Genomic DNA, 24402 nt, shown 5'->3' on the forward strand with positions numbered 1-24402 from the left:
TGAAGTTCTACAATTGTCTGCATTGCACTCCCGCAACAGGAATCAGATGTGTTACTTATTCATCTTTGTTGCTTTTAGAATATACTGTCCCTATTTATGGGGACTCCCCTTAGGCATGCAAATGATGCACCAGCTCTCTAAAAGGGGACATAATATCAAAAGCCACCGTGGGTGATTCATTCCAATGGCAGTAGACGCTATACAGATGCCATGTAACAGAACATAACATTAGAACCCAAAATGAATGACTTCCTGATTACTGCACTGGGGGCACCTGCACTTCAAACCCTGGCTTGAATCAATATTCTTCCACACCAAGACATTACACTAAACCAAACTACATTAAGCAAAGTTCAACAGGTCTTGTGTTTTTTTTTTTTTTTTGTGTGGGTGTTGTTGGTTTACATTAAACCGTAAACAATGATTATAACAATACAATACAATAAACATCTCCAAAAAAAACAAAAACAAAACTAAAAACCTCTTCATATCAGAACCAATGTATCAATAGCAAGTTATACAATTCATAGTTAATATACATATTCACAAGACCATTTAAAAAAAAAAGTTATAAAACCACATTAACCATTTCATAATCATAAAATCATTAATTAGTATACATGCAGATCGGTCCAGCGTTCACAACCTTTTACCTCCAGAGATTCCAATTTAAAAAAGATCACTTTTAGTAGTGTCCATAAGGTAATTATCAGTAAGATCTGGTTCCCATTCATTAACTTGTCCCACAAGCTCACTGCAACTACAGCAGAGGTTAAGTGGACACATCTAAATACAAAATGCTATATTGCAGGTCTGTCGGACATTCCATTACTAAGTGATAGAGAGACTCCACATAGTTCATTGTACAGAGTCTAGACAGGCGGTTATATCTGTGCAGACCCATCCTTGGCCCAATGACTTCCAGGGCGTTCAAGCAATTCTAGCGAAACCTCATATACCACCCACGCACGTGTTGGGAGGGAAACCTCTTCACATGGTCTAATTTCTTTAGTATTAGTACACCACCAGGATCCATTAATATATAGTTTTAGCCTATTCAGGTCATTATAATTTGCAATGTTATCACACGATTCCATCTTCTCCATGTAACCTTTACAAATGTTGCAACATTTTACCAGAAATTCATTAGAATTCTCTTTCTGTAGCATTCTAATTCATCACATAGTTGTGTACTATTCCCCACCATCATTCTTTTTATACAGCCCAGTTTGCTCCCTTTGGATATAGACCACCAGGATTGTAGTCCAAATTCTAGTCTTACAATGCTTATTGGTGTGGAGCACAGCACTGTACCTCCATCCAGATCTGCTCTCAAGCATATCGAGACTTTTTGTATTTACCAGGGACAGTAGTTCCACCCCATAGAGCACAGCAGGTGTTCATTTAGCCCTATAAAAATCTATTAAGGGACATAATGAAAAGGCACATAACTTAACTCTCACCGGGATGCTTGTGCTTTGTTTCTTATCTTCCCCTTAAGTCTTGGTACTGTGTTCCTGTTAGTAAAGAGGAATCCCAGGTATATACATGTTTTTGGGAGGGGTTGTGCTTACTTTTACACTGTAAATTGTCAGCTTTTTTTAATTAGAAGAATAAGGATAGGGAGAACATTAAAAACAACATAAACAGTCCCTCCCCCCTTTAAAAGTTAAATACATTGGCAGTTCCCTTTACTGCCATGACTGCCACAAAAACACAGTCATCATTTTAAATGGGGTGGTGCTTCATAGCATGCTGACACCCACTAGCCAGTCGAACCTCTTCCAAAAACTCTTCATGGTTAGCAATATGCCCAGAGACTAGACATCAAGCCTGGGCAATTATATCTGTGCTCTCTGAAACAGGCACTCTGGAACACACACACACCCTCAGATGATGAATGGAGTGGATATGGGCCATTTTTGTGAGTGTTCCAAACCATTGCTATGGCAACAGGACTAATTACGTGGAGGGATAAACTTTCACTGACGTTGGCGATCATATACTTACCCTTGCCAGTGCCGCAGGTGATTCAGGAGTGCTGTCATACCCCTTGAATGAACGGTTGAGATCTTACCCTTCCTGGCGGCCCCCTGGCACAGTGTCATTCAGTGGTTTTAGCCTTGGCTGGTAACCCCCCTCTCGGACACCTTAAAATAATCACAGGCACTGGAGCATCGTCCGTGTACATCCGTAGGGACTCCTCAGCCTTCCCTGATCCCTTATTGGGATTAAGGATCCCTCCTCCTGACACTTATCCTATTGGTTGTATTGCTCTTTCCTACACAGCCCCCTGTTCACTGCCATGCTCCTCCTCATTTTCTTCCTGTACCACCTCTCCTGCCTCACCCTCCTCCAGGACCATTCACTTACCTGTTCCACTTCCTTCTCCCTCTTCCCTCCACCGGTCATCATCACCATCCTTCCCACCATCAATAGACGCAGCAGCATCATCACCAGTGCCACCACCTGTCCTATTATAAACCCGGGTAGCAGCAGGCGAGGCACATTGTCAGTTTCAATCACCAGGCTAAGTAGAACTGTGCCTCCCTGCTTCAGATTCTAGCTAGGAAGACAACAGTTGCACCTGGATCCCATATCAAGCTGTGCTCACTGATATCATGGAATCATCTTGTCTCCCAACCTTCCATTTTCTTCACATAATCACACAACAAAAGGTGTCCCTAACAAACGTTTCCCCTTGAAAAATAGAAGAAAACAAATGTGTCCCAAAACAAACTGCTATCGCAAACCAAACTGGCTCTACAAATCAAAATGGCTTCCCAACGGCGAGTGTTTGGACATTTGAAGGCAAAACCTAGCAAATTACGTGATTATATTTGCAAGTTATACCAGTACCTGGGCAATGGTGTGGAAATTAGGGAAATGATGGCAATGCCTGGCAAATGGTATGAACACCTCAGCAAATTATAGCAATGCATTTCAAATGACGTGAGTACCTTGGTATTTTCTGTCTGAACCTGCTATTTGGTGTGCGTTGATGGAAAAACCATGGCAAAAACTGGCCTGTGGGGCACTTGATAGAACAACTTGTAAAATGGTGCAAACAATTGGTGAGCTGATAGAATACCTGTTAATGCCAGAATAATTGGAAGATCATGTGGGTACATGACCGTCTGTCAGTACTTGGCATCTGCTGGCAATACGGGCGTATGATTAGGTTACCAGGGAATGTAATTACATTTCCTGACCTATGAGGCACGGCCTGGCACATTGTGGTGCATGACATCTTGATGATAAAACCGGACACGTGGTTTACATACGTGGACATATCACGCCTACACCTGGCCTGCTATGTGGGTGGCAAGCAGCAAGCTCTGTCGCCGCGGAGGCCTAAGAAATTCGCAATATTTAAATTGGGTGTAAACAGCAGGCCATATCATAAGTACACTAGCATTGATGTGAACAAATAGGCATGTTATGGCAATACCTAGCACATGATTGCAGTGCTTGCAATATCATGTATCTACCAGGAGAATATTATGGAAATACCTGCATAGTCCTGTTTTGATATGATATATGATGGCAATAGCTGCCAAATGGTGTCAGGGGAATGGCTGAAGGCACCAACATGAAAATGGAGTGGGGCTCTGACCATTTAACGTTTAATGGCAAACGCGGCAACACACACAAATATTCACCACACAAAACCAAACACAATTGGCTTTGTCAGTGCTCGTGTGTGAAAAGTTGGGGAAAATAAAATAAATTGAATAAAAATAACAAAGAAAGGGGAAGAAGGTGAAAAAGGTTTAAAAGGTGTAAGTAACAAATGATATATAGAGAAACGTAATAATATAGGCTCCCTCACATGCATACTCTTGCCATTACTTGCATGCTGGTGCCTGAATCTCCCCCTGCCATTTTCTCCAGTAATTCCTCTGTGATCACACAGCTGCATTCCATGTGCACAGGGGTGCCCAGTAGGGGGGGTTCTCCAAGACAATGGTGCACTGGAGCCTCCTGTTGACCTCACTCGCTACTGTAAGCCGGTGCCTGAAGTACCACCAACACCTTCCCTTCTTCCGCCTGTTAATGTGTGTGTACTAACCGAGTGCAGCGTATGCCAGAGCACTGAAATGAAAAGTCCCCCTGTTGTCACCATCAGCCTTCTCCATGCCATCATGCTATAAACCACTTGGCCACATTCGCCAGGATTCCTTCCGTGCATCCCCTCCCCCTACTCTCTGCCACGCGAACAGGTGCGCACAGGAAAGGGCTCCTTTTGGAGCTCAGCACGCAGCGGCCTCCTGATGTTTTCGCCAGGCTGTACTGTTCCATGCCCTTGTACATGCATATCCTGGCTGCTGGTGCCCGAGGCCCTGTGGTCATCTTCTCCAGGACACCCCACCCCTGTGTGTATCCAGATAAAGGGGTGGGTCTTCCATTTTGCTGCACCCATGCAGGGCACACGAGCACATTTGCAAAAGGCGCTCAAGTAATTACCAAGCATGCTGGGACTGAGGTTCCTTTCAGCTCCTCCTCAGCACCCCGAAGGGAAAGTCGCGCTCTGGCACTGTCTACCTCAACTGGTGAGGGGTCCCTGTGCCGCTCTGACAGGGTCATATTAATGACACTGTCACAGCTCTCCTTTTCTTCTCTTTATGATTTCCTGGTTTCTGACTTGACTGAACAACCGTCCTTCTCGTGTGTTTGCTCCTTTTCTACATTTATTCTTTTCCAGCTTCCATTCTGAATCACCGGTTTTCAGACAGCTCTTCCAACTGCTCATCACCCTCCACTGGGACTCACTCACACCCTTCCATGACCCCTTACCCGTCATCTACTGCACGATCCTTAATATGATGTGACCTCTGAAATTCCAAAGTTCCCTCTTTTATTTCAGATGTGCACTGTTCCCCTAAATCACTGGCCAGCCTCTTCCTTCATCATTCTGGCTCCTCCTTGGTTCACTTGTTCTCTGCCATTACCTCCCTCTCTATACCTGCTTGTCCTGTGTCCTCTATTGTAAACCCCTTGGGTAACACCTTCCCTGAAATCCACTTGCATCTCTCTGCAGAAAACCGAAAGACCCTGCAAACAGTCCCTTACCCCTGGACCTCTCACCATTCTGCCTATGATCACCCTTACTTGATGCTAAACACCTGTGCTACCAGACCCACCTCTTTTGTCTTCTCAGACATGTCATCTTGCCACTTCTCAATCATCTCTTATCACCTCAAGCTCCTGATACTAGTCTCAACTCCATGATCTTTGTCTCTGATTGTGCTCCATTTGGATATTTTGCTCCTTTTCGTTTTGCCCCTATCTTCATCTTCATTTACCTCTTCTTCCCCTCTTGCTAATCTTTCTCCTCCTTCCCCCCTTATCTAGAAAGACTTAGTCTACTGCTTAATGTGCATTCTTATTTTGCCCTTCTAGTTCCATTCCCACCCCCATGTACATCCCTGGTATGCTCCCGCCCACTTCCTCTGTTCTCATTTCCCTTGAACTCTTCTCTCTCCAGCAGGATATCTCCCCCACTCTTTTAAGTGTGCTACTATCCAACCTCTTGCTATAAAACCATGTAGTCCATATTAACTGACCATCATGTTTTTTTTATGTAAATGTCTTGAGCATGAGGTCTACCCTCACACTGTTTTCTCCTATTTTCCTTTACTCCCTCTCAATCCAGTATATGCCCTGCTTTCTCTCCTTCACATCACAAACATCCTCGCCCTCCTCACTTCAAAATGTCACCCCTTTCTATACGTTAGGCTTCCATGCTCCAATCCAATGAATCTTCAACTCTGGAATTAATCTTTTAGAACGTCATCCTGCTCTCGGAGTTCCGCCTCCTGTGCTTCCATGACTTGCTTCCATCTTCTGCTGTGCTCTAATGTTGCTACTTGATTAAGTATATGAATATAGCTATGGTCTCTACCCTCCCTATCTTTCTTCCCATTTTACTTTTTACACTCCTTCTCATCCTCTTCAACTCACACTGGACCTGGTCAATCTCTCAAACTACCAGCCAAACATCAGCCTACCGTTCAGAGGCAAAATCGTTGTGACGGTAGTAGTCAACCAATTCTGGGACGGGCTTGCTTTAAAAAGGTTATGCCATTTCTACCAGTCTGGTTTCAGACCCAACTATAGGACAGAAACTGCACCCCTACAGGTTACTGACAATGCTCTCCAAATAATGGAAAAAGAGGACTCTTGCCTCATAGCGCTACAAATCCTCAACACTCCATTCAACATCATTACAAATAGGCATATCAGATCAGACCACCACCTGATCTCGTGATGGGGTCCCCCAGGGCTCCACCCTCTCCCTGTAATCCTCTACCTACAGGGGTGGGCTGGGAAGCAAAAGAAGTGCTGGATTTGTTTTTCAAAGTTGTCCCAAATTACACATGTTCAGCAAGCCCAACCCTTTTCCTATGAGAGAATTTGGAAATAAAATAGATTACCACAAAAAAAAGGCTCAGGGTGCAGAGGCCCACTGGAAAATATCCTGAGTTCACTATAGGCCCGTCCACCCCAGTCCACCTATACAAAAATGTACTATGATCACGCCTCATTTACCCAGGCATACCATCACTTGATGCAAAACAGTGCACAAGACATCTCACCCCAGGGACTGTCCCGCTGCCATCCAAACTTGGATGACCAGCGCCTACCTGAATCTAAACCCAGTGAAAACTGTGTTTGTCTCTCTAGACCACCCTTCAAAACATAAAGCCATGAACATAAGGGTTCTTGACTCAAATGGCACCATTAGCAAAGTCTGTTGGGTTCATCATTGAGAGGGATCTATGCTTGCAGGAACATATTGTGGACAAATCCCAAACTACCTGGTTCCAGCTTACTCTGCTCCAGAAGATCAAACCTTTTGTCCCTCAATTGGACTTCTGGACCATGGTTCATGTATTGTGATTTCACACCTGACACTGGCAAAGGCATCCATGCACGAATCACTACCTCACACCTTCTCATCCTAAAGGTAGTCCAGCATTCCACAGTGTACTTAATCACTGGAACTAAAATATGTGACAGTACCGCTCCAATCTTAGAACAATTACCTTGGCTGCCAATTATGTCCAGAATACTATTCAGATAGAATCCATGTAAGGAAGTCAACACACAGATCACACCATATCTCTCTGCAAAGCTCCAATTTTTTACACCATCTGCAGGCTTCAGACTTAGCCTGCAAAGGGAAAACAAGGACACAAGCATTTTCATCCCTGGATAATTGGCATACCATCCACATTTCAATTGGAACAGGCATGGAATTCCTTCCCTTCAGATAAGGACAGAGCAAAAGACTTTGATCCTGAAGGAATACCTAGGAGACATCACAAAAACATAGCTCTCACCTCGGGATATCCGTACACTGCCAACGTCACAGTCCAGGGCTGCCTCACCGGTTCTAGGTTAAAGTTTCGAAAACAAAAGGTTCCAATGTCTTTTTTTTCGACAGTAAAAGGACCGAAAAAAAGGATCACATTTATTTTTTTTTTTGTTTTTTGGGGGGGTTCTCCCCTAGCCCCCTGTTTTCTTTTTATGAAAAAGTTTTTTATACATGCTAAACTAAAAAAATAAATAAATAAATAAATTAAAAAATTCGATTCTTTTTTCATTCCTTTTGTTTTCGATCAAAAGTTCATTCGATCCTTTTTTTTCAAACATTTGACCGGACACCTGCCTCACCCACATAGAGTTGGGATTGAGACATGCTCATAGCACTGAGTCTACATTGCTCGATTTAAAAACCAATATATTTCGGATCATGAAAAGTAGACATCCTGCTGTGCTTGTGCTACTGGATCTCTCCTCCGCGTTTGATCTGGTCGATCATACCATCCTGGTGGAGAGACTCCGTAGCAGAGCGCACTTCTCCTCAGCAGCAGCCGAATAAGTGAAATCATTTTTGGCTGAACGTAGGGCTAGCGTCTTCTTTAAAGATGCCCGGGCGGATGAGTTCAGTCATGTGTGAGGTCCTGCAGAGCTTGTGCATGTCACACACACTTTTTAATATTTTTACACTCCCTATGTTTGAACAACTAGACAGGGTAGGCATCATAAATGTGAATTACGCTGATGACATGCAGTGCCTTGTCCCCCTCTCTGGGAACTACATCACTGATTCCACTATGTTGAGTTCCACCTATGAGCACTTCAAGACATGGACAGAAGCTAATAAGCTTGCTCTGACTATTTCTAAAACAGAACTCCTGCAACTGTGTTGTGGTACCCAAGACCATAAGCTTACCTTTCAAAATTGAAGATTGCAGTATTCCCACCCAGTCCAAGGTCAAGACATTTGGGCTTATATTAGACCAAGAGCTGACTTTGAAAGGACAAGTCAACAGTCTTCCATCCAATTCCTGTTATCACCTGAAACTACTGGCTCAGCAGCGCCCCTTTCTTTCCCCTGCGAATTGTGCCCCTATTGCATGGCCAATTGTAGGAGTTAAACTGGACTATTGTTCCAGTCTATTTCTTGGCATCACTAAACACGATCTTACTCACTTACAGGTTGCACAAAACAACGCTGTACGCATCGTTGAGAGCCTACACAGAACTAACCACATTTCCGTGGCTAGGAGAGGTCTACATTGGCTTCCCGTTTGCAGTAGAATTATTTTTCGTGTCTTATGCATTATACATAAATGCGTTTTTGGGCAGGCACCCAAGTATTTATCTACCTGTATTTCGCCACTGCCAGCTCGCAGAGCTTTGAAATCTAACAATACCAGCCTTCTGGAGGTACCCAGAAGCAGACTTTCTTATGTGGCTCATAGCTCCTTCATGCAAGCAGCCCCACAGATCTGGAATGCTCTCCCACTAGAACTGAGAGCATGTGCCTCACTCGCACTTTTTTTTCAACACAGAAATTTGATTGCCTCACTTGCACTTTTTAAGCAAAGGCTGGACCCCGTTCTATTTGCTTAAATTCCCGTTGACTCCTCTTCCCTGATTGAGATCCTGACTCACTTTGTTATGTGTTCTATGTCCTGTCTCAGCGCTCCTATGCCTCCAGGCATGCGTCTTCTCACTCTATCAATAAATAGATAAAATAAATAAATCCCATAGAAAGACGGAGTGAGCCCTTCAAATGGTGATGATGTGATCATGATATGGCAGTTGTAAATCGCCTGCTCGTTTCAAGATGCACTGATAGATATATGTAAACTAAAACCGAGGGGGACAATGTTTTTGAGAAATACAGAATATGCTTTGAAACTGTCATTATTGTCTGAAAAGTAAGAGTCCAGAAAATTGGCATTCATAGGACTGAAGGAGCGATTAATCTGAGCAGTCACAGTATGAAATGCCTTTCGCTCGTTTAGGTGAATTTTTCTATTTTGTTCTCCTTCCTATTCCCTACAACCAGCAATCCGATGGTCAGACCTGCCCCTTCTGCCGCTGCGAGATTAAAGGCCACGAGGAAATAATCATCGATCCCATGGCCTTTACAAAGCCAAAGCCATCAGCCTTGGTGAATGAAGAGGTGTGGTCCACGCTGGCGCTGGATGAGAATGAGGATGAAGAAGAGGGAGCCGCAGCCCCACTGCCCCCCAGGAGGAATCGGCAACAAATAATGCAGGTAACTTTGCAGATCACCTCCATTTTGGGTATTTTACCACAGAGCGTCCCAGTCTTGGAGCACCCATTTTTCTGCAAGTACTCCATCTCAGGGAAGCTCTATGTTTGAGAGAACATTGTCAGGGTAAATCTCTGTTATTGACCAGTTTCCAGGAACACTGATTATCCAATATGCAATCAATCTTGGTTCACCTACATATATGACTCATCAGACTGCTCAGTGAGTGATGCACCAATGAATGGGCAGAACTGTACCAGGGATTTCTCAATTATTGAACAGCCTCTGATGGGTTACATTTGAAAGTCACTGTCTCGGGTCAGTAATGTCTCAGAAGGATAAGTCTCAGGTCATTCAAAGACAAGCTCCAATAAGATATATGTGCGATGAACCCTTATCGGGTCAGTTGTATAGCTGAATTACCAGATTTTATTTTACTTTTTATTTTATTTGGATTTATTTTTATTTATTTTAGTTTATTGTTTAAAGCACAGACGTAACTGGAGAGCAGCAGAGCACTGTACAGAGTGTGGGTAGCTAGCATTTGGCCTGGCATCGTTTGACATTGAGTTTACCGTCTGTGCGTCGATGTGTGCTTCCATTGGAATTAGTCCTTGGTCAGGAGTTGTTGAAAGACCAATGTTTTGAGAGATTTGCGAATTTGGAAAATTGTGAAGGCATTCCGAGCTGACATGGGATCGAGTTTTAGTTTTGTTTCTTGTAAAGTGCCCACTTCATAATTGTTAGCAGATGCTAGCAGCAAAAGATTGAAAAGAGTTTTATGAGTAGAGGAGAGATGTGAGCGAGTGAAGCCAGACCCAGTTCAAGAATTTACAGACTAAAGGAATCGCTGGTTGAAGGATGAATCAAGTTTACATCGAGCAGGCAGGATCAAAAGTGAAGATGATATGCGGGCAGCATAAAATGGGTAGAAAGTGTGGGAATAGGGAACAGCGTGGGAGGGGTTGGAACTCGAGGTGAGCGAGAAGGGGCAGAAGCAAAGATAGAAATAGAGCATGTCCGCTAAATCAGCCGACAACGGTCATCAAGATAATTTGCAACCAGTATAATCAAGCTAGAGTGACAGCCTGAAAAGTAGATGTGAAGCATGAGGAGAACGAGTCCAGATCAGGGAAGCAAACCATGATGAAAGAGATACTGGAGTCCAGGAGGAGGGATGGAGAGTCCAGGTTCGGAGGAGTGGTGCCTGGAATACATCAGGAGAGTGGAGTCTAATAGCCAGGGAGTCCAGTAAGATGATTTGTGAGGTACAAACTATTCGAAGAGGTCTGCTGTGGAGTAGAGGTCATGCTTCTCTCCTAGATAGCGATAATGGGTCTCATTACAAGCTCAGCAGTGTGGCTAAAAAGGTGGCAGTAATTCCATTACAGTGACTTTTTTTGTAGGTAACATAACTACTGCCATTTATCCCAACCTCCATATTATAATATTGGTCTTGAAGTTGATTTACCCGAAGCAAAATGGGGAAGGAATGTATTCATTTTGAGGCCAACATTTGGCAGATTTACTGCAGCGGAATAACTGCTTGCATTAATTCCACAAAATTCCCCATGGAGTCCTCCAGACTCCAAAAATAGGGACGTACATCCCTGCTAGCCGGCTCATAATTTTGCCGAAAATATCCATGACTGGGTGACAGTAATCAAGTTTGGTGGTAATACCACAGAAATAACACAAAATTACTGCTAAACTTTCAACAAAAAACAATGTCCCTTACAGGTGTCTACTTCAGAACATTCTGGAGACTTTGCAACTGTAGAGAAACCCCTCAACGCTCACACCAGAAAAAATACAGCCCACTAGGGAAAACAGCACAGCACACATCTTTGAAGGAGAACAACGTTTTATTTACACAAAAAAAGAAATGCGCCAGCAAAGTACTCTGCTGTCACGAAACGTTCAGGCAAAATTAGTGCAAACAGCACTTTGTAAATGCAGACCGCATCATCAGTGATGTAAATTACATACTGTACAAATCCAAATGGCTGGATGGCAAGTCCCTATACAGGGGCTACCTGCTCCGTAAGGGATGCCAGGCCATTGGTCCCAGCCCCGTCTTTCCGTCTTCTTCCACTTGGGCTCCTCCTTGCGCGCCATCAGGCACAAAGCTACAATTTGATTGGTGATCAAGCAAAGAAAAAATAATCATGCTCTATCTCTAACCTACTGTGCACCTGCTACTGCAGACAAGGGCTAAGAGGATACTTAAAGCTCATTGCATCTAACAGACTACAACTCCATTCCAGACATGTTGGGGCCCATCCAAAGCTCCCCACCCTCATTTTATTTTTATTATTTTAACCCTCCCAGCACCTCGCAGATGAAATCACGTCATCCATCATGAATGCAAGTGGTCCCTGCTTTCTGATGTTTTCTGGTTTATGGGGTTTAACAGTTTCATGATCGGTGGCCTGGGATTGAATACTACCTTGGAATGCTGGGGGTCTTGGGATGGGGGCATCTAGGTGATATTACTTAGAACTAGAACAAGGAAGATCGGAAACCCCTGCCCTCCTTCTCATTGGATTGTTTTTCACAGAGAGATCTCAACGCCTGTGTGGCCTTGCAGGACACATTCCTTCTGGGATACGAATACTGGCAACATGAGACAATGGAGGGTCTATGAATCTCGCCAGCTCTGGCATTTCTCACCGCTGCCCAGGCTACAACCTATTCTCGCATGCATAAACTTATTTCTAAGTGTGTGTCCTAGGCCTGCGGCCCTGGCTGCAGCGCATGCCTAGGCCTCAATTCCAATATGGCTGCTACTGTCAAAAAATGGTGTATGATTTCCCATGTACACTAGAACATAAACATCCCCCATCCTCCCCACACTATGGCTCTTTTCACCACCCCCTTCCCCATGTCCCCTCCCCAAGTCCCTACTGCACACTTCCAGGTCTCTGCCTCATCCGAAATCACTGGGGGGCCTGTGACGTTCGTCCCCCCTTCTCAACACAACCAGCCCAGAGGAGGGCCCAAGGTCATATCAGTAATGGAAGCAAATGCCGGGCTCTAGAGACTGGAGAGCAGCCTCACTTGTGCAATTGATCTGCATCTATTAAGCACAGTAGAGATCATCTGGTCCCCAAATGGCTGCATCACTGTCCTCAAGGGTGGTATATGGATGATGGTGGGAGCTGCAAAGGAATGCCCAAACATCAGGTTTATATGTGCAGCAGTAGCATAACAAAGGTAGAGTGGTCCGGGGTGCAGTGCAGCAGAGCCAAAGAGGCCTCTTTTCAACATGCAACTGCAGTGGAGAAAGGTTCCAAGTCTTCGGGGAAGGTGAGATATAAGCTGTGGTCCAGAGAGCGCCGCAAAACGGTGCACTTTACTGATCATCAGGGCAGACCCGGTGAAGAAAGGCACTGCGGAGGGGGGGGGGGACTGACGCTTGGAAGGCACAGTAAAAACAGGAGGATAGGAAACGAGGAGAGGAACAGGGTGGATTCTACGTCACTGCCATCTTGTTTCAATGTCTGCATTGTCTCTGTGAGTGAGTGCTGTCCCAGTCTCAAGTCGGTGCTTTCTCCATTTGGGACCAATTACTAGCCATGCATATTAATAAGTGCTGGGTCTCGGCCTAGCCATAGCTCTGTGGAACAAGTTCCAGGTCATATATGCAACTGTGAGTGACATTCCCAGGTCAGTCATATCTTGGGAGAGACACTTCCCAGTCAGTTATTTTACCAAACTCTGCTGAAGGTGTTGTTTTAGTCTCAAGTCAGAGGATTCTAAATTAGTAACCATCCTCCAATTGGTTATGTGTCTGTGAGCAGTTAGCCTCAGGCCACTAATAGCTCTGCGAGCGACACTCTCAGGTAATGTATACCCCTGAAGGACCTGTCCCATGGGGTCTGGTATTTCTCTGCAACTTTCGGTTCCCTTCCCTCTGTCAGGATCAGTTATGTCTGAGTGACAAGTCACACGTTGTTTGTTTCTAACTTTCTGAGTGATGGCCTCATCTCAGTGACACTTCTCTTTGTGAAGCAAGTCGCCTTCTTACAATTGGGTGTACCAGTCACGGGTCAGTGACATCTGGAAGATGTCCATCCCCAGTTAATTTTAACTCAATGAGTGCCTATTTACAGTGACTGGTACTTCTTAGTGCGTGATCTGATATTTATTTGAGTGACCTCCTTCCATAGTCAGTGATAGGCTAGCATGATGATTCTTTAAGGCTAATGGGTTTTGAGTGATTGGCCAGTTGTGTCAATTAATACTGTGGTCCATCATTAATGGTTTTTGTGGAGCACAGTCAGTGACTTCCGTGTGGTGCATTGCCAGTATGGACAGCCAGCCATTTGTCTGGCTGTCTTCATGCAACCATTGCGACCTGGGGCCATGGAGAAGTCACACTTGCAGAGACATGGTTGACGGCTGAGACTTCTGCATTATGAGTTCTGTTTTCTGATTCCATGGAAACCATTGACTATGAAACTGAGGCCAATCGGAGAAATAACAGACGGAGAAGACCGGGCGAGCCCCAAAGAAGTGACTGGCTCTCATGCACTCTGAAAGAAATCACTACATTTAGACCTGGGGAGGGTGTTCCACGTTTAGAGGTCTACCAACAAAATGAAAACACTAAAGGTGGACTGCCCACAGGATAATTGTCAATTTGCATTGCACAGTAGTTATAACTAGGACCCAGGAAGACTGCATCGGCCCCTTTGGAGTGCGATCAGGATGGGTCCCTTAAACCATGACACAGTGCATCACTGTGTGCAGCAATAGCAGCTGCGCCATTCCAGCATTACAGAATGTTGATCATTAGGATGCCGGTGGATGGCTTTGCTTCTTGCTCCTCAATATAAGGGGACCACCATGTGTAATCACACTTTTCGTAGACAGCCCATGGGCTCCAAAATTACTGCCTTTGAAACTATGTGGCACACACTAATTTAGTCTGGTGGGGCCTGATCTTTTATTTCATAATTCCTTTTTAGAAGGATATGTTTACCACAACCTCTTCTGATTAATTGATCCTTCCAATTTTGGAAAATCTGGCAATTATTTTAATTTCTGTGCTGCGTTTGTCATTTAATCTCACATAGACCTCTGGAGCTACTGGACTACTCTTTATCCATAGGGGTGGACCCAATCGGGTGTTCCCTCCTAAGGTCATTCTTTGTGACTGGGTGAGTGGATCAACCATTATATCCAGTCTATGATAAGGAAAGGACCATTACCAATCTATTCAATTTGACATCAGGTATTAGTGCATTACCTTGCCGGTACCAGAAATTGATGGGAATCTTCTTCCCAAGGAAGAAATTATGATCTTTCAGCTAGATGACGTTTTAGTCACAATTTCATGCAAGGTTGGGTGGGATTTCCTCTGTCTTCTCCAAGGCATGACTAGATCGCTGGGGACCACTTTTGTTACTTGCTTGGAACTCTATTACCAAATCTGTCTGTGTCCTTCCATCTTGAAAGTAGGCCGTCACTTTCCCCATATTTAAAAATTGGGAGAGGGCCCTGCCAGTGTCCTGTAGACCAGTTTCCAGATTTGACGTTATGGCACATCTGTTTGGAAAAGTGTTACTATCAGTGTTGATACCCAATGTGGGTTTTGTGTGGGGTGTTGCCTTGCTGATCACATTACGTGTCATTTTCATCATGTTGCATATCTAGATAAGAGAGTAGAGGTTCTATGCCCATGAGCTGCTTGAGCACCTGTGTCAGCATTTGCAAATTAGTCATATCTTCGGTTGCACTTGCCTGAGTGTTTTGAATGGCATCTCAAACAGACCGCCCTATGACAGTGGTGGAGAGAGGTGGCTGACTGCCCACAGAAAGTGTAGACATGTTCTAACTGAGATCCCAATCTTCTCGGTCTGCCATCAAAGCCTGTGACTCGCCCATTGAATCAAGACTATTGTATCTTATCCTAAGGCAATAAGGTAAATAGCTCATCGGGATCGCTGGGGCTGCCGGGGACTGTTTTCTCTTTGTAACTGTAGCTGTTTATTTATTTATTTGTTTGCTTGTTAGGGGCTTATACAGGAAGTAAATAATGTAGCGCCCATAGGGCAACAGGGCGGGGACAAGGGGAATTTCAAATAGTAAACAATGAATACAATTAAATACATAAAGAAATATTAAATACAGTGGGGGGGGGCAAACCTACTAAGCCTTGTGAGTGTTCAGAACGTGCAAGTGCAGAAGGTAGGGAAAATGGGATAGGTGTTGTGGTGCTCATGGGTGAGCAACACGTGAAGTGCAGTGGAGGGTAAGTGCTAGACTCGTGGGCAGAGGGTGAGCCGAGGCAAGTGCTGACGATAGAAAGAAGCTGGGGGTGGTTCAGTGTTGGAGGTCAGCGCACCGAGGTTGCATAAGAGCCCTGCACACCAACAAGCAACTGTGAGATTAAGCAGAGGAGAGTGGTGGGGGGGGGAGGATAAAGAGGAAAATCTTAAGGAGCTTCCTGAATTTAAGAAAGTCCTGCCTGAGATGAAGAGAAAGGGGCAGGCTGTTCCAAAGAAGGGAGCCAGCTGAGGAAAGCGAAAAGGTCTCCTGCCCTCTTTTTCGTGAAACACTTTACAAACCAAGAGTTGGTGCTAGAGGAGTGTATGGGTCTGCAGGGGAATATTTGGTGAGAGAGAGTTGCAGATAGTGTGATCCCTGGCCCCAGACTGCCTTGTGGGAGTTACAGAGGGATTTGAATTTAATCTGTGCAGCAACCGTGAGCCAGTGAAGACTTTTTAGGACAGGAGAGATGCCGCCCCCTGGGCTTGAGGCCAAGGATAAGTCTTGCTGCCCTATTCTGGATTAGCTGGAGAGGTTGCAGATAATAATAATTACAGTTTCTTGACACAACGCTGGATAGCCCTGAGAAGCCTTAAGAGCGCATGTGTTTTCGAGGCCTACAATAACAGCTATATATCCATATTGTGAGACCCCCACCTCTAATTGCATCATAGCTTTAGAGCCGCTCGTAGACATATGCCTATTTAGCACACAGACCCATTCAAACTGCAGGGATGCTATCAAAGTTGTATTTTTATATCAAGCCCATTGGGGTTCTTATCAAATTTATGTCTAACTTATCAAATTTATGTCCAATTTATATAAAGTTATATTAAATAAAGGTGGTGGCCATCAAATTTATTGGGGTTCAATTAAATGTATAGGGTTTTAGATAATCTATATCACATGTTTATATCAAACATTCTTATAAACTTTATATAAAATTCATTTAAGATATATATTTTTTGTGTGGAGTCATTACATTTATTTTGGTCAACACCGTGTATCAACAGTTTATCCTGGAAGAAAATTCCAGGAAGCAGTTGGTCGTATTAAAGCAAATAGAGCTGGTTTTCCACGGCATTGGGACCATTGTTTAATATGGTCAATATATAGGCCCTGTAGGCATACATATCATCACTGTGTTATTATTTGATTGCCCCGCCCACCCCAGGTTTTATTCTCTCTTTCTTGGCTGCAGGTGTTTCAGCTTATAGGTGCCCAGGATCCACCCATCCCTAGTGTCACCAAAGCACAATTCACTATGTTGCACACATGTTTTAAGCTGCTCTTTGTTTAGTAGAGGTCTTCCCAATTAAGAACTAGCATGGACCATCAATTTGTCTCCAACCTGATATCATGAAGCTCACAGCTATGCTGAAGTCACAGCACAAAGTCTATCTATAGATATGCCCACTATCTCAACATATCAGCAGCCCAATTCATCAAAAGAAGAATGTTGTGTGGACAAAAACCTCTTCAGAATGTGTAATCGAACTGTGTGGGATGTGGACACCATTGTAAATGTTCCAAAATGACGGAAAAGGGTTTGTTGAGTGTGAACGCAAGAGATTATGCCCCTATTGATTTCTCCTTGGGACTGGGTACTGGGAAGCTTGCACAACATTGGGTAAATTTACTCTTTCTCCCTAGATGCTCCTATAAATAATAAATAAATAAATAGTTCCAGTGTTTGACCTGCTGAGTGCTTCCGGATCTTTCAGATTTTATCCTAATTTCAGGCTGGGAGAGCCCAGTCCTGCAATGGAAGGAACCTGCAATGCTCAGATAGCGGAGGACAGCCAAGTACCCAGCAACAAGACATGACTATGGTGGGAACGTGAATTTGGGCGAAACTGTCTTTCTCCCCATTTCCAACCAGTTCAGTGCACACAAATCACTGACCAGGCTTCCTTTGCAAAAAGCACACAAGTGCAAAATCCTATATGACCCTTTTCGATCTGAGAGGGCAACAAAGGATATACTGCAAAAACAAGGGTTCAAGCACAAAAAACAGCCACTTTGAGCACATGATAACTCAAAAGGCATCATTGTGACAAACGTTATTGTACACACTACTGTGCTGTTAACCATTCTTTTTTTATACCTTTTTAGTGCAACCAACCTGCACAGCAATTAGTAACAGAAATTGAGCTTTCAGCAAAGAGGGGGGAAATAATATGAGAATATCTCCCTGCAGTGGTTACCTTAGGGCTGACCAGTGCACCTCGAAGATGTCAGTTGAGCAGATGATTTAGCCCTCACCGCTCCCAAAAATTGAACAAGGGTTCAAATAAGTACATATGCTGGGGATTCAATTGATGTCAATGAGGAAAAAATGCAAAAAGAAAAAAAGGGTTCATAACATAAGAGGCTCAAAAGGAACAAAATCTTTGGCCAGTACATTGCACATTAGGAAGGGAAAAGTGTGGAAGGCAATCTATTTTCTTTTTGGGCCTACCCAAATCAGAAGGATCAGACATGGTTATGGAGTAAAAAAGAAAGAGTGAGGAGACGTTTTAACTGTGTCAGTATCCACTGCACCCCGAAATGTGGCCTATGAAACCTAAGAGAGGCCATGATCTGATTTTTATCAACTTCTACAAGTAGTCACCTATGGCCACAAACACAAAAAAACTCAAAATGAAGTCTTAGCTGATTACTTTGTAAAATTGAACAATAGAATTATGTATCTGTACAAACACCAACGTAGGACATCATGTGATAAGAAGAATAAATATGAAGATGGCCTTCATGGGTGGTACCAAAGGTCACTCCTTAATTGGCACAGAGAAAATGGCCCAACAGGAGATGGAAAGTCTAAAATAAAAAATAAAAACATATTTTTATTTGGCTACGTGTAGCAAGAGAGACAGCAGGGGTCACCAGCGTTACGTACACCTGGTTGTACATTGTGGCTATGGGGTATGGGATCGTAGCCACTTGTGTGCCAGCCATGTGGTTGATTCCGTGGTCATTTGTCATTTTATAAGTTAGATGCAGCAATGTGTCGTTCAAATCCAGATGCATGTTGGTTGACCCCGATACAAAGAATTCTATGGGGGCTAGTGGCAATAGCACTGCCAGAGGTGATACCTTCATGAAAAAACTGTTCTCAAAGCTTTTGGGTTAGTGGTACACTGAAGAGATCAACCTCCAATTTCACACAACACCCTGGAGGAACCATGCAAGAAGGCCATTGTTCTTTCAAAGATATCCCTGCCCTTCAATATTTTAGGGTTAACGCTCTCCTTCTTAGTTTGATGTGTGCACCATGCCCTTGAACTTCATCTCCTGATGGGTTTCGGAGGGCTGCATAGATGTGATGTGACCCTCTTCTAATAAACGCTTGCCTGATCCATCCTGCCCCTCCTTTTTGTTTGGTGAGACAGTTGGAAACTTGTGTTTTCACACTCCCCATGACGTCTTTTTCAATAATGGTGTTGGCTGCTTTTATGTGTGGTTTAGCTAATTTTAACCCGTGGCATAGGATGGCCTTTGCACTAAACAGACTTCTGAAGATACTGCTGAGCCCCGCTCCATACATTATGAGGCTTCAACTAAAGTATGGCTGATCACTGTAGCTGGCCTGGGTTCTGTAATATTCCTTATGGGCCTTGGGGTCTCCTAGGTCTTCACCATGGGTGTTGTAACACTGTTTTATTAGTCTTTGAGCCACAGAGGTCAGAAATGCAACCACAACCAGATTTTTCCATATTTAAAGGATAAGAACTGCCCTTGATTGTCTCTTATCTGAAAGTTGATGGTGTTGAGATGGTTTTTCCCCATGGGGATGTCATCGGGTTTGCTGTATTGAATGTTCACGATATCATTGTTGTTACTTCTGATCTGCATGGCTCTAAGTTATGGTGCTTAGCTATCCCTCACCCTTTGATACTCCAATATATTGCTTTAAATCAGTAAACTGTAACCTCCCCCCTCAATATCAGCTTGGGCATTGTCCCTCGGTTCTCTACTTCCAACGTGTTACACGGTTACCAGTATGTTACGCAGTCTCTCCGTTGTTGAAAACCTGATAGACCCATCCAGCTACTGGACAAAACCTTTCCTCTTGTGCGGTTCTAGATATAACACAGTCAACATACTCTGGTATAGATGATATGACTCTGACAAGATCCTGTATATTTGAGAAGTACACCTCGGTCAACTTTCCCGGTATAAGCCTCACAGAGTTTGTTTTATGATTAACGTGATGTCCCCGCTGCCTAGAGTATCCCACAAAAAGACGTATTGAACTTCTGAGAGCACCATACTCCACTGTCCTTCCAAATGTACAGGTTTGGCCAGCTTCACAATGAAGTTGGATATTTTGTTTGATGGGGATGTATATGCATAGACGTTGTAAATGTGTAAGCTTCATCACTTTTCTTCTATACAGCGGTGGTCTCTAGAGAGCTACCGTCCACCCAACTGTTCAACTTCACAGGCCACCCCACCCATTTCACTAGATATTGTTTCCTAGTGCCTCGTCCTCTACTAGTCAGGGCTTTTTCTATTCTATAAACTATGTTGGTTTTTACTGACTTTTTGGTTCTCCTGGCTATAAAAACACCTTGAACAGCTTCCTCTAAGTAATCAATTAGTTGGTATAAGTAGTAGGGTGGGATACATTTCATCGAGCATTTCAAGTGACTAGTGGTCCCACCCCTTTAGCATGCCCCTGAACCCCTATACATTTAATGAACCCACAACAAAAATGGTATATAAATGTTATATAAACACGATAAGAACCCCGCTGTAGTGTATATAACATTTGATAGAGATGTATCTAAACCCTTATACATTTAATTGAAACCCAATAAATTGTAATGACACCTCAAAGAAAATATACATTTTATGATGTTTATATAAATGTGATAAGAATTCCAATGAGTTGGATATAAAAATGTTATATAGATTTACCCGAACCCCTATACATTTAATTGAACCCCAGTAAATGTGATGACCCCCAAAACTTTAGGGCTGGATACAAGTTATACACACTTATCATGGTTTTATAAAATGTATATAAACTGTTTTGGGGGGTCATTACAATTATAGGAGTTCAATCAAACAGATGTTTCTGTTAAACAAAATCTACCTCACCATCCAAGCACGGATGGCACAAAATGACCAATGTCTCCGCAATGAAAAAAACAAATTACTCATCATTGGTAGCCAATCTAAACTGAACAAACTACCCCAAACTTACAAATTGTTCAACCTCAACGGCAACATCATAACGGTAACCAAAGAGGTAAAAACTTTAGGTTGACGCTTCACTCACCCTAACCAAGCAAGTCAACGCTATTGTCTCCTCAGCAGCCTACAGTTCAAACTAAACAGAGCCAGCATACCCTTTTTATCCACAGACCTCATCACCCTAGCCAGAGCACTTATCCTCTCTAGATTTGATTACTGTAACTCCCTTTTTGCCGGTTCTAATGCCTGAAACATTTATAAACTACAAATTGTGCAAAATAATGCCATTAGAGCAGCCCTTAACATACCCAAACACTAACACATCTCCTGAGCCAGACGCAACATACACTGGTTCCTGATCCGCGACTGGATCAAATTCAAAACCTTCTCAGTGACGCACAAATGCCTCTCCAATATCTCCCCGGCCTACTTGATAAGTCAAGACTCGAAAACCCAGTCCAATAGACCCACTCACTCTCCCTGCGCTGGTCTTGTCGCTATCCCCAGCTTCAGACGTCAAAAAACGGGCAGCTCCAGCTTCCCAACGATTGCGGCCAAACTGTGGAACTCCATGCCGTTGGCACTAAGGACAGACCACTCACTATGGTCCTTCCGCAATGGTTTAAAAACCTGGCTTTTCGCCCAAGATCTCTTCTAAAACTAAGGTGTCTGGGCTCGTAGACACCCAACAGTTGTACCATATTCATGCCTTCTGTATCTTCCACAATCTACAAGTTAATCTTTTCAAGTCAGGCGGTGTTTTTAACTAATAACTGCTTCAAATGTCCAGTAACTAACTTAAGATAATGCTGTACTTTTTAAGCTGGTACCACTGTGATCTTCTCATGTCATGATTGTAACATTTTGCTATACATATGCACTGTAACCAAATTCTTAAGTTAAAAGTGCCTAGATGCCTGTGGGTTATGTGCACTATATAAATGACTAAATAAATAAATGAAATGTATAGGGGTTCAAGGGAGTGCTAAAGGGGCAGGGCCAGCTGTCACTTTAAATGCTCGATGAACGGTATCACAGCCTACTACTGGTTTAATGTATATATTAACCCTTCAGGTAGCTTTTTAAATCCAACCAACAAAGATGACCCACGAGTAGGCAGGCAACATCTTTCTATTCTATATTATGCAGATGATCCTATTTTGATATGATATGATAGGTTATTTATACGCGCCTAATACCCAGACGTTTCTAAACGTGGACCCGGGGATCAAACCTGTGTTGCTTCTTGTCCTCTTGCTTCCAAGGCGAGCACGTTGCTGCTGAGCTATCCTCCCAAGACATGGCAAGGACCTATCACGCATTGAAACGCCTGGATAGTTGCCAAGAAGATATGTCTAAAAGTATTAATTTTGCAAAATCGAAGGGCATGGTTATTGGGGATTTTTTTTTTTTTACCTTCATCATACAGGGGGACAATTCGAACAGTTCAAACATTTTGCACACTAAAATCCAGATTGCGGACTAGACCCCATATATCTGCAGGCAATCACTTTTAATAATCCAGGTGCCTAGTGTTGCTTTTAAAGTTTACAAAGGTAAAGTTTGTGCTATGACGACATGTGGGTTCAGCGGTTTGTGGTTGCAGCGACTGTTCTATGTTCCGAATAGTGGAAAATCGGTATCAGGTAATATTATCCCCATATATATGGTCGCCTTACATAATATCACCGGGAAAAGGTTGTGGCGATATTACCTGAGTGACCATATATATGTGGATAGGGGCAGCCAAAAAGAAAAGGGTTTGGGGGTTGCGGGGTGTCCCCCGCATGTTCCATGCAATAATGCCTCCACGAAAAACTGCCATTTTTTGATATTTTTGCATGGCGATATTTTTGTGGGGACATTATTACATGGAACCGGAAAATCGCATCTCAGGCATCAGTGGTAGCTCCAGTTTTTCCACTACATGAAGATGCTGCTTATTGTTCAATGCTCAAAGATGTGGACCAGTGACATTTTGTGTTTAACTAAAAGCAAAATTAAGCCGTTTCTACCAAGTGGCATACTAAATTTGATTCCCCGGTTGGCCGATGTCAAATCAGGTTTATCCACTATGAGAGTTGGTTCAACAGTTCTCATCTACTTCCATGTAATGGTAAACTAGTAATTTGTAAACGTACGATCACCTCATTGAACTGTTTTCGTGAGAGCAGAGACTTTTGAAACCGAGTTTTCAGGCATAACATTTCCATGTCCTGACCAGCTAAGTATCCGATTCGGATACCAAGGCTATATACGTTTTCTGGTTACTAAACTGAGATCTGATGGCCTCCCTGTTGCTACGGAAACGAGAAGGCACGCATGAGTGGATTTTATAAGTGCTGCCGCCCATTCTGTCCAGATGCAATTTTAACTATAATGAATTTTCTCCTCATTTGCCATTGTTACAATAGCCTGAGGAAAAAACGACTAAGTAAATGTAAGGATTTGTTTTTCGCTGCTCATGTTGGCCAGTTCTGTTCCTCATTTACTTGTTAAATTGTTATTGTCTAAAGCTCGAGAGCAGCGGGGCACCACACAGGATGTGGGGAGGCAGTGTTTGGGCTGGCATCTTTTAAGAGTAGTGCAGTTTTACTTGCATCAGTGGAGGCAGTTTCCTGGGTCTTACATTCCTTTTTTGCTTATTGTCCTGGGCATTAAGAACATTACAGCAGCCTTCTTTCATGGAGCAGACACTTTGGTGCAATACTCTGTAATTGTGCACTGCGTTAAGGTACATTGCTTTGTCAAACAGGGCCTAAACTGATCATAAGTGTACAGGTTGCCTTTCATGTGAGCACATCCTTTTCACAGAACCTCGGAAAAATTTGTATTTTGTGAGAGATGCTCCATTGTATCTTGCTTAGTTAAAAAGAAATCACAAGTTCGAGCTGTGATACTTTTTATTGGCCTAACTTAAAATATTGTTCGGTGTGTAATGCTGCATGAGCTTTCCAAGCCACAGCGACTTTCTTCATGGGATAGCAAAAAGCAAAATGGAGGGGAAAGAAACAATGTATAGAGTTTTACATCCAGGGCTGGCATGCAAGGAATGTGGTGCTGCAATAGTCTTATCTAGCAGTGGTACAGCTCTACTGTGGAGCAGGTAACTTGCAGTCAGTGAAGTGCAGTTAGCAATATGTCACCGTTCGAAAAGGGTTCGTTTTACATAGCTAAAGCAGTCCAGATTTGTGTGTGTTTCTAAACATGTGAGAAATGGTTTTTCATGGTAAAAAAAATGGCTAGGAGGATTAAAAAGGCAGGATAGCACAGGGGCAACGCGCTGGTCTAGGAAGCAAGACCACACAGAGCAATAGAGGTTCGAATTCCGGATCTGACCTTAGAAA

At 43.4% G+C, this 24402-nt stretch overlaps 1 protein-coding gene across 3 annotated transcripts in view; it reads left to right on the top strand.

Moving 5' to 3' along the window:
* CBLC (Cbl proto-oncogene C) overlaps nucleotides 1–24402 on the top strand; it is a 699319-nt gene that overhangs the window by 393705 nt on the left and 281212 nt on the right. For all 3 annotated transcript variants that reach the window (XM_069640996.1, XM_069640995.1, XM_069640994.1), the window contains one exon: nucleotides 9368–9580. In XM_069640996.1, the coding sequence (XP_069497097.1) occupies nucleotides 9368–9580 (213 nt within the window). The remainder of the gene's footprint in view (nucleotides 1–9367; nucleotides 9581–24402) is intronic.

Source organism: Ambystoma mexicanum, chromosome 1q (genome assembly GCF_040938575.1).
Source record: "Ambystoma mexicanum isolate Mex_15411 chromosome 1q, UKY_AmexF1_1, whole genome shotgun sequence".
Taxonomy (NCBI): domain Eukaryota; kingdom Metazoa; phylum Chordata; class Amphibia; order Caudata; family Ambystomatidae; genus Ambystoma; species Ambystoma mexicanum.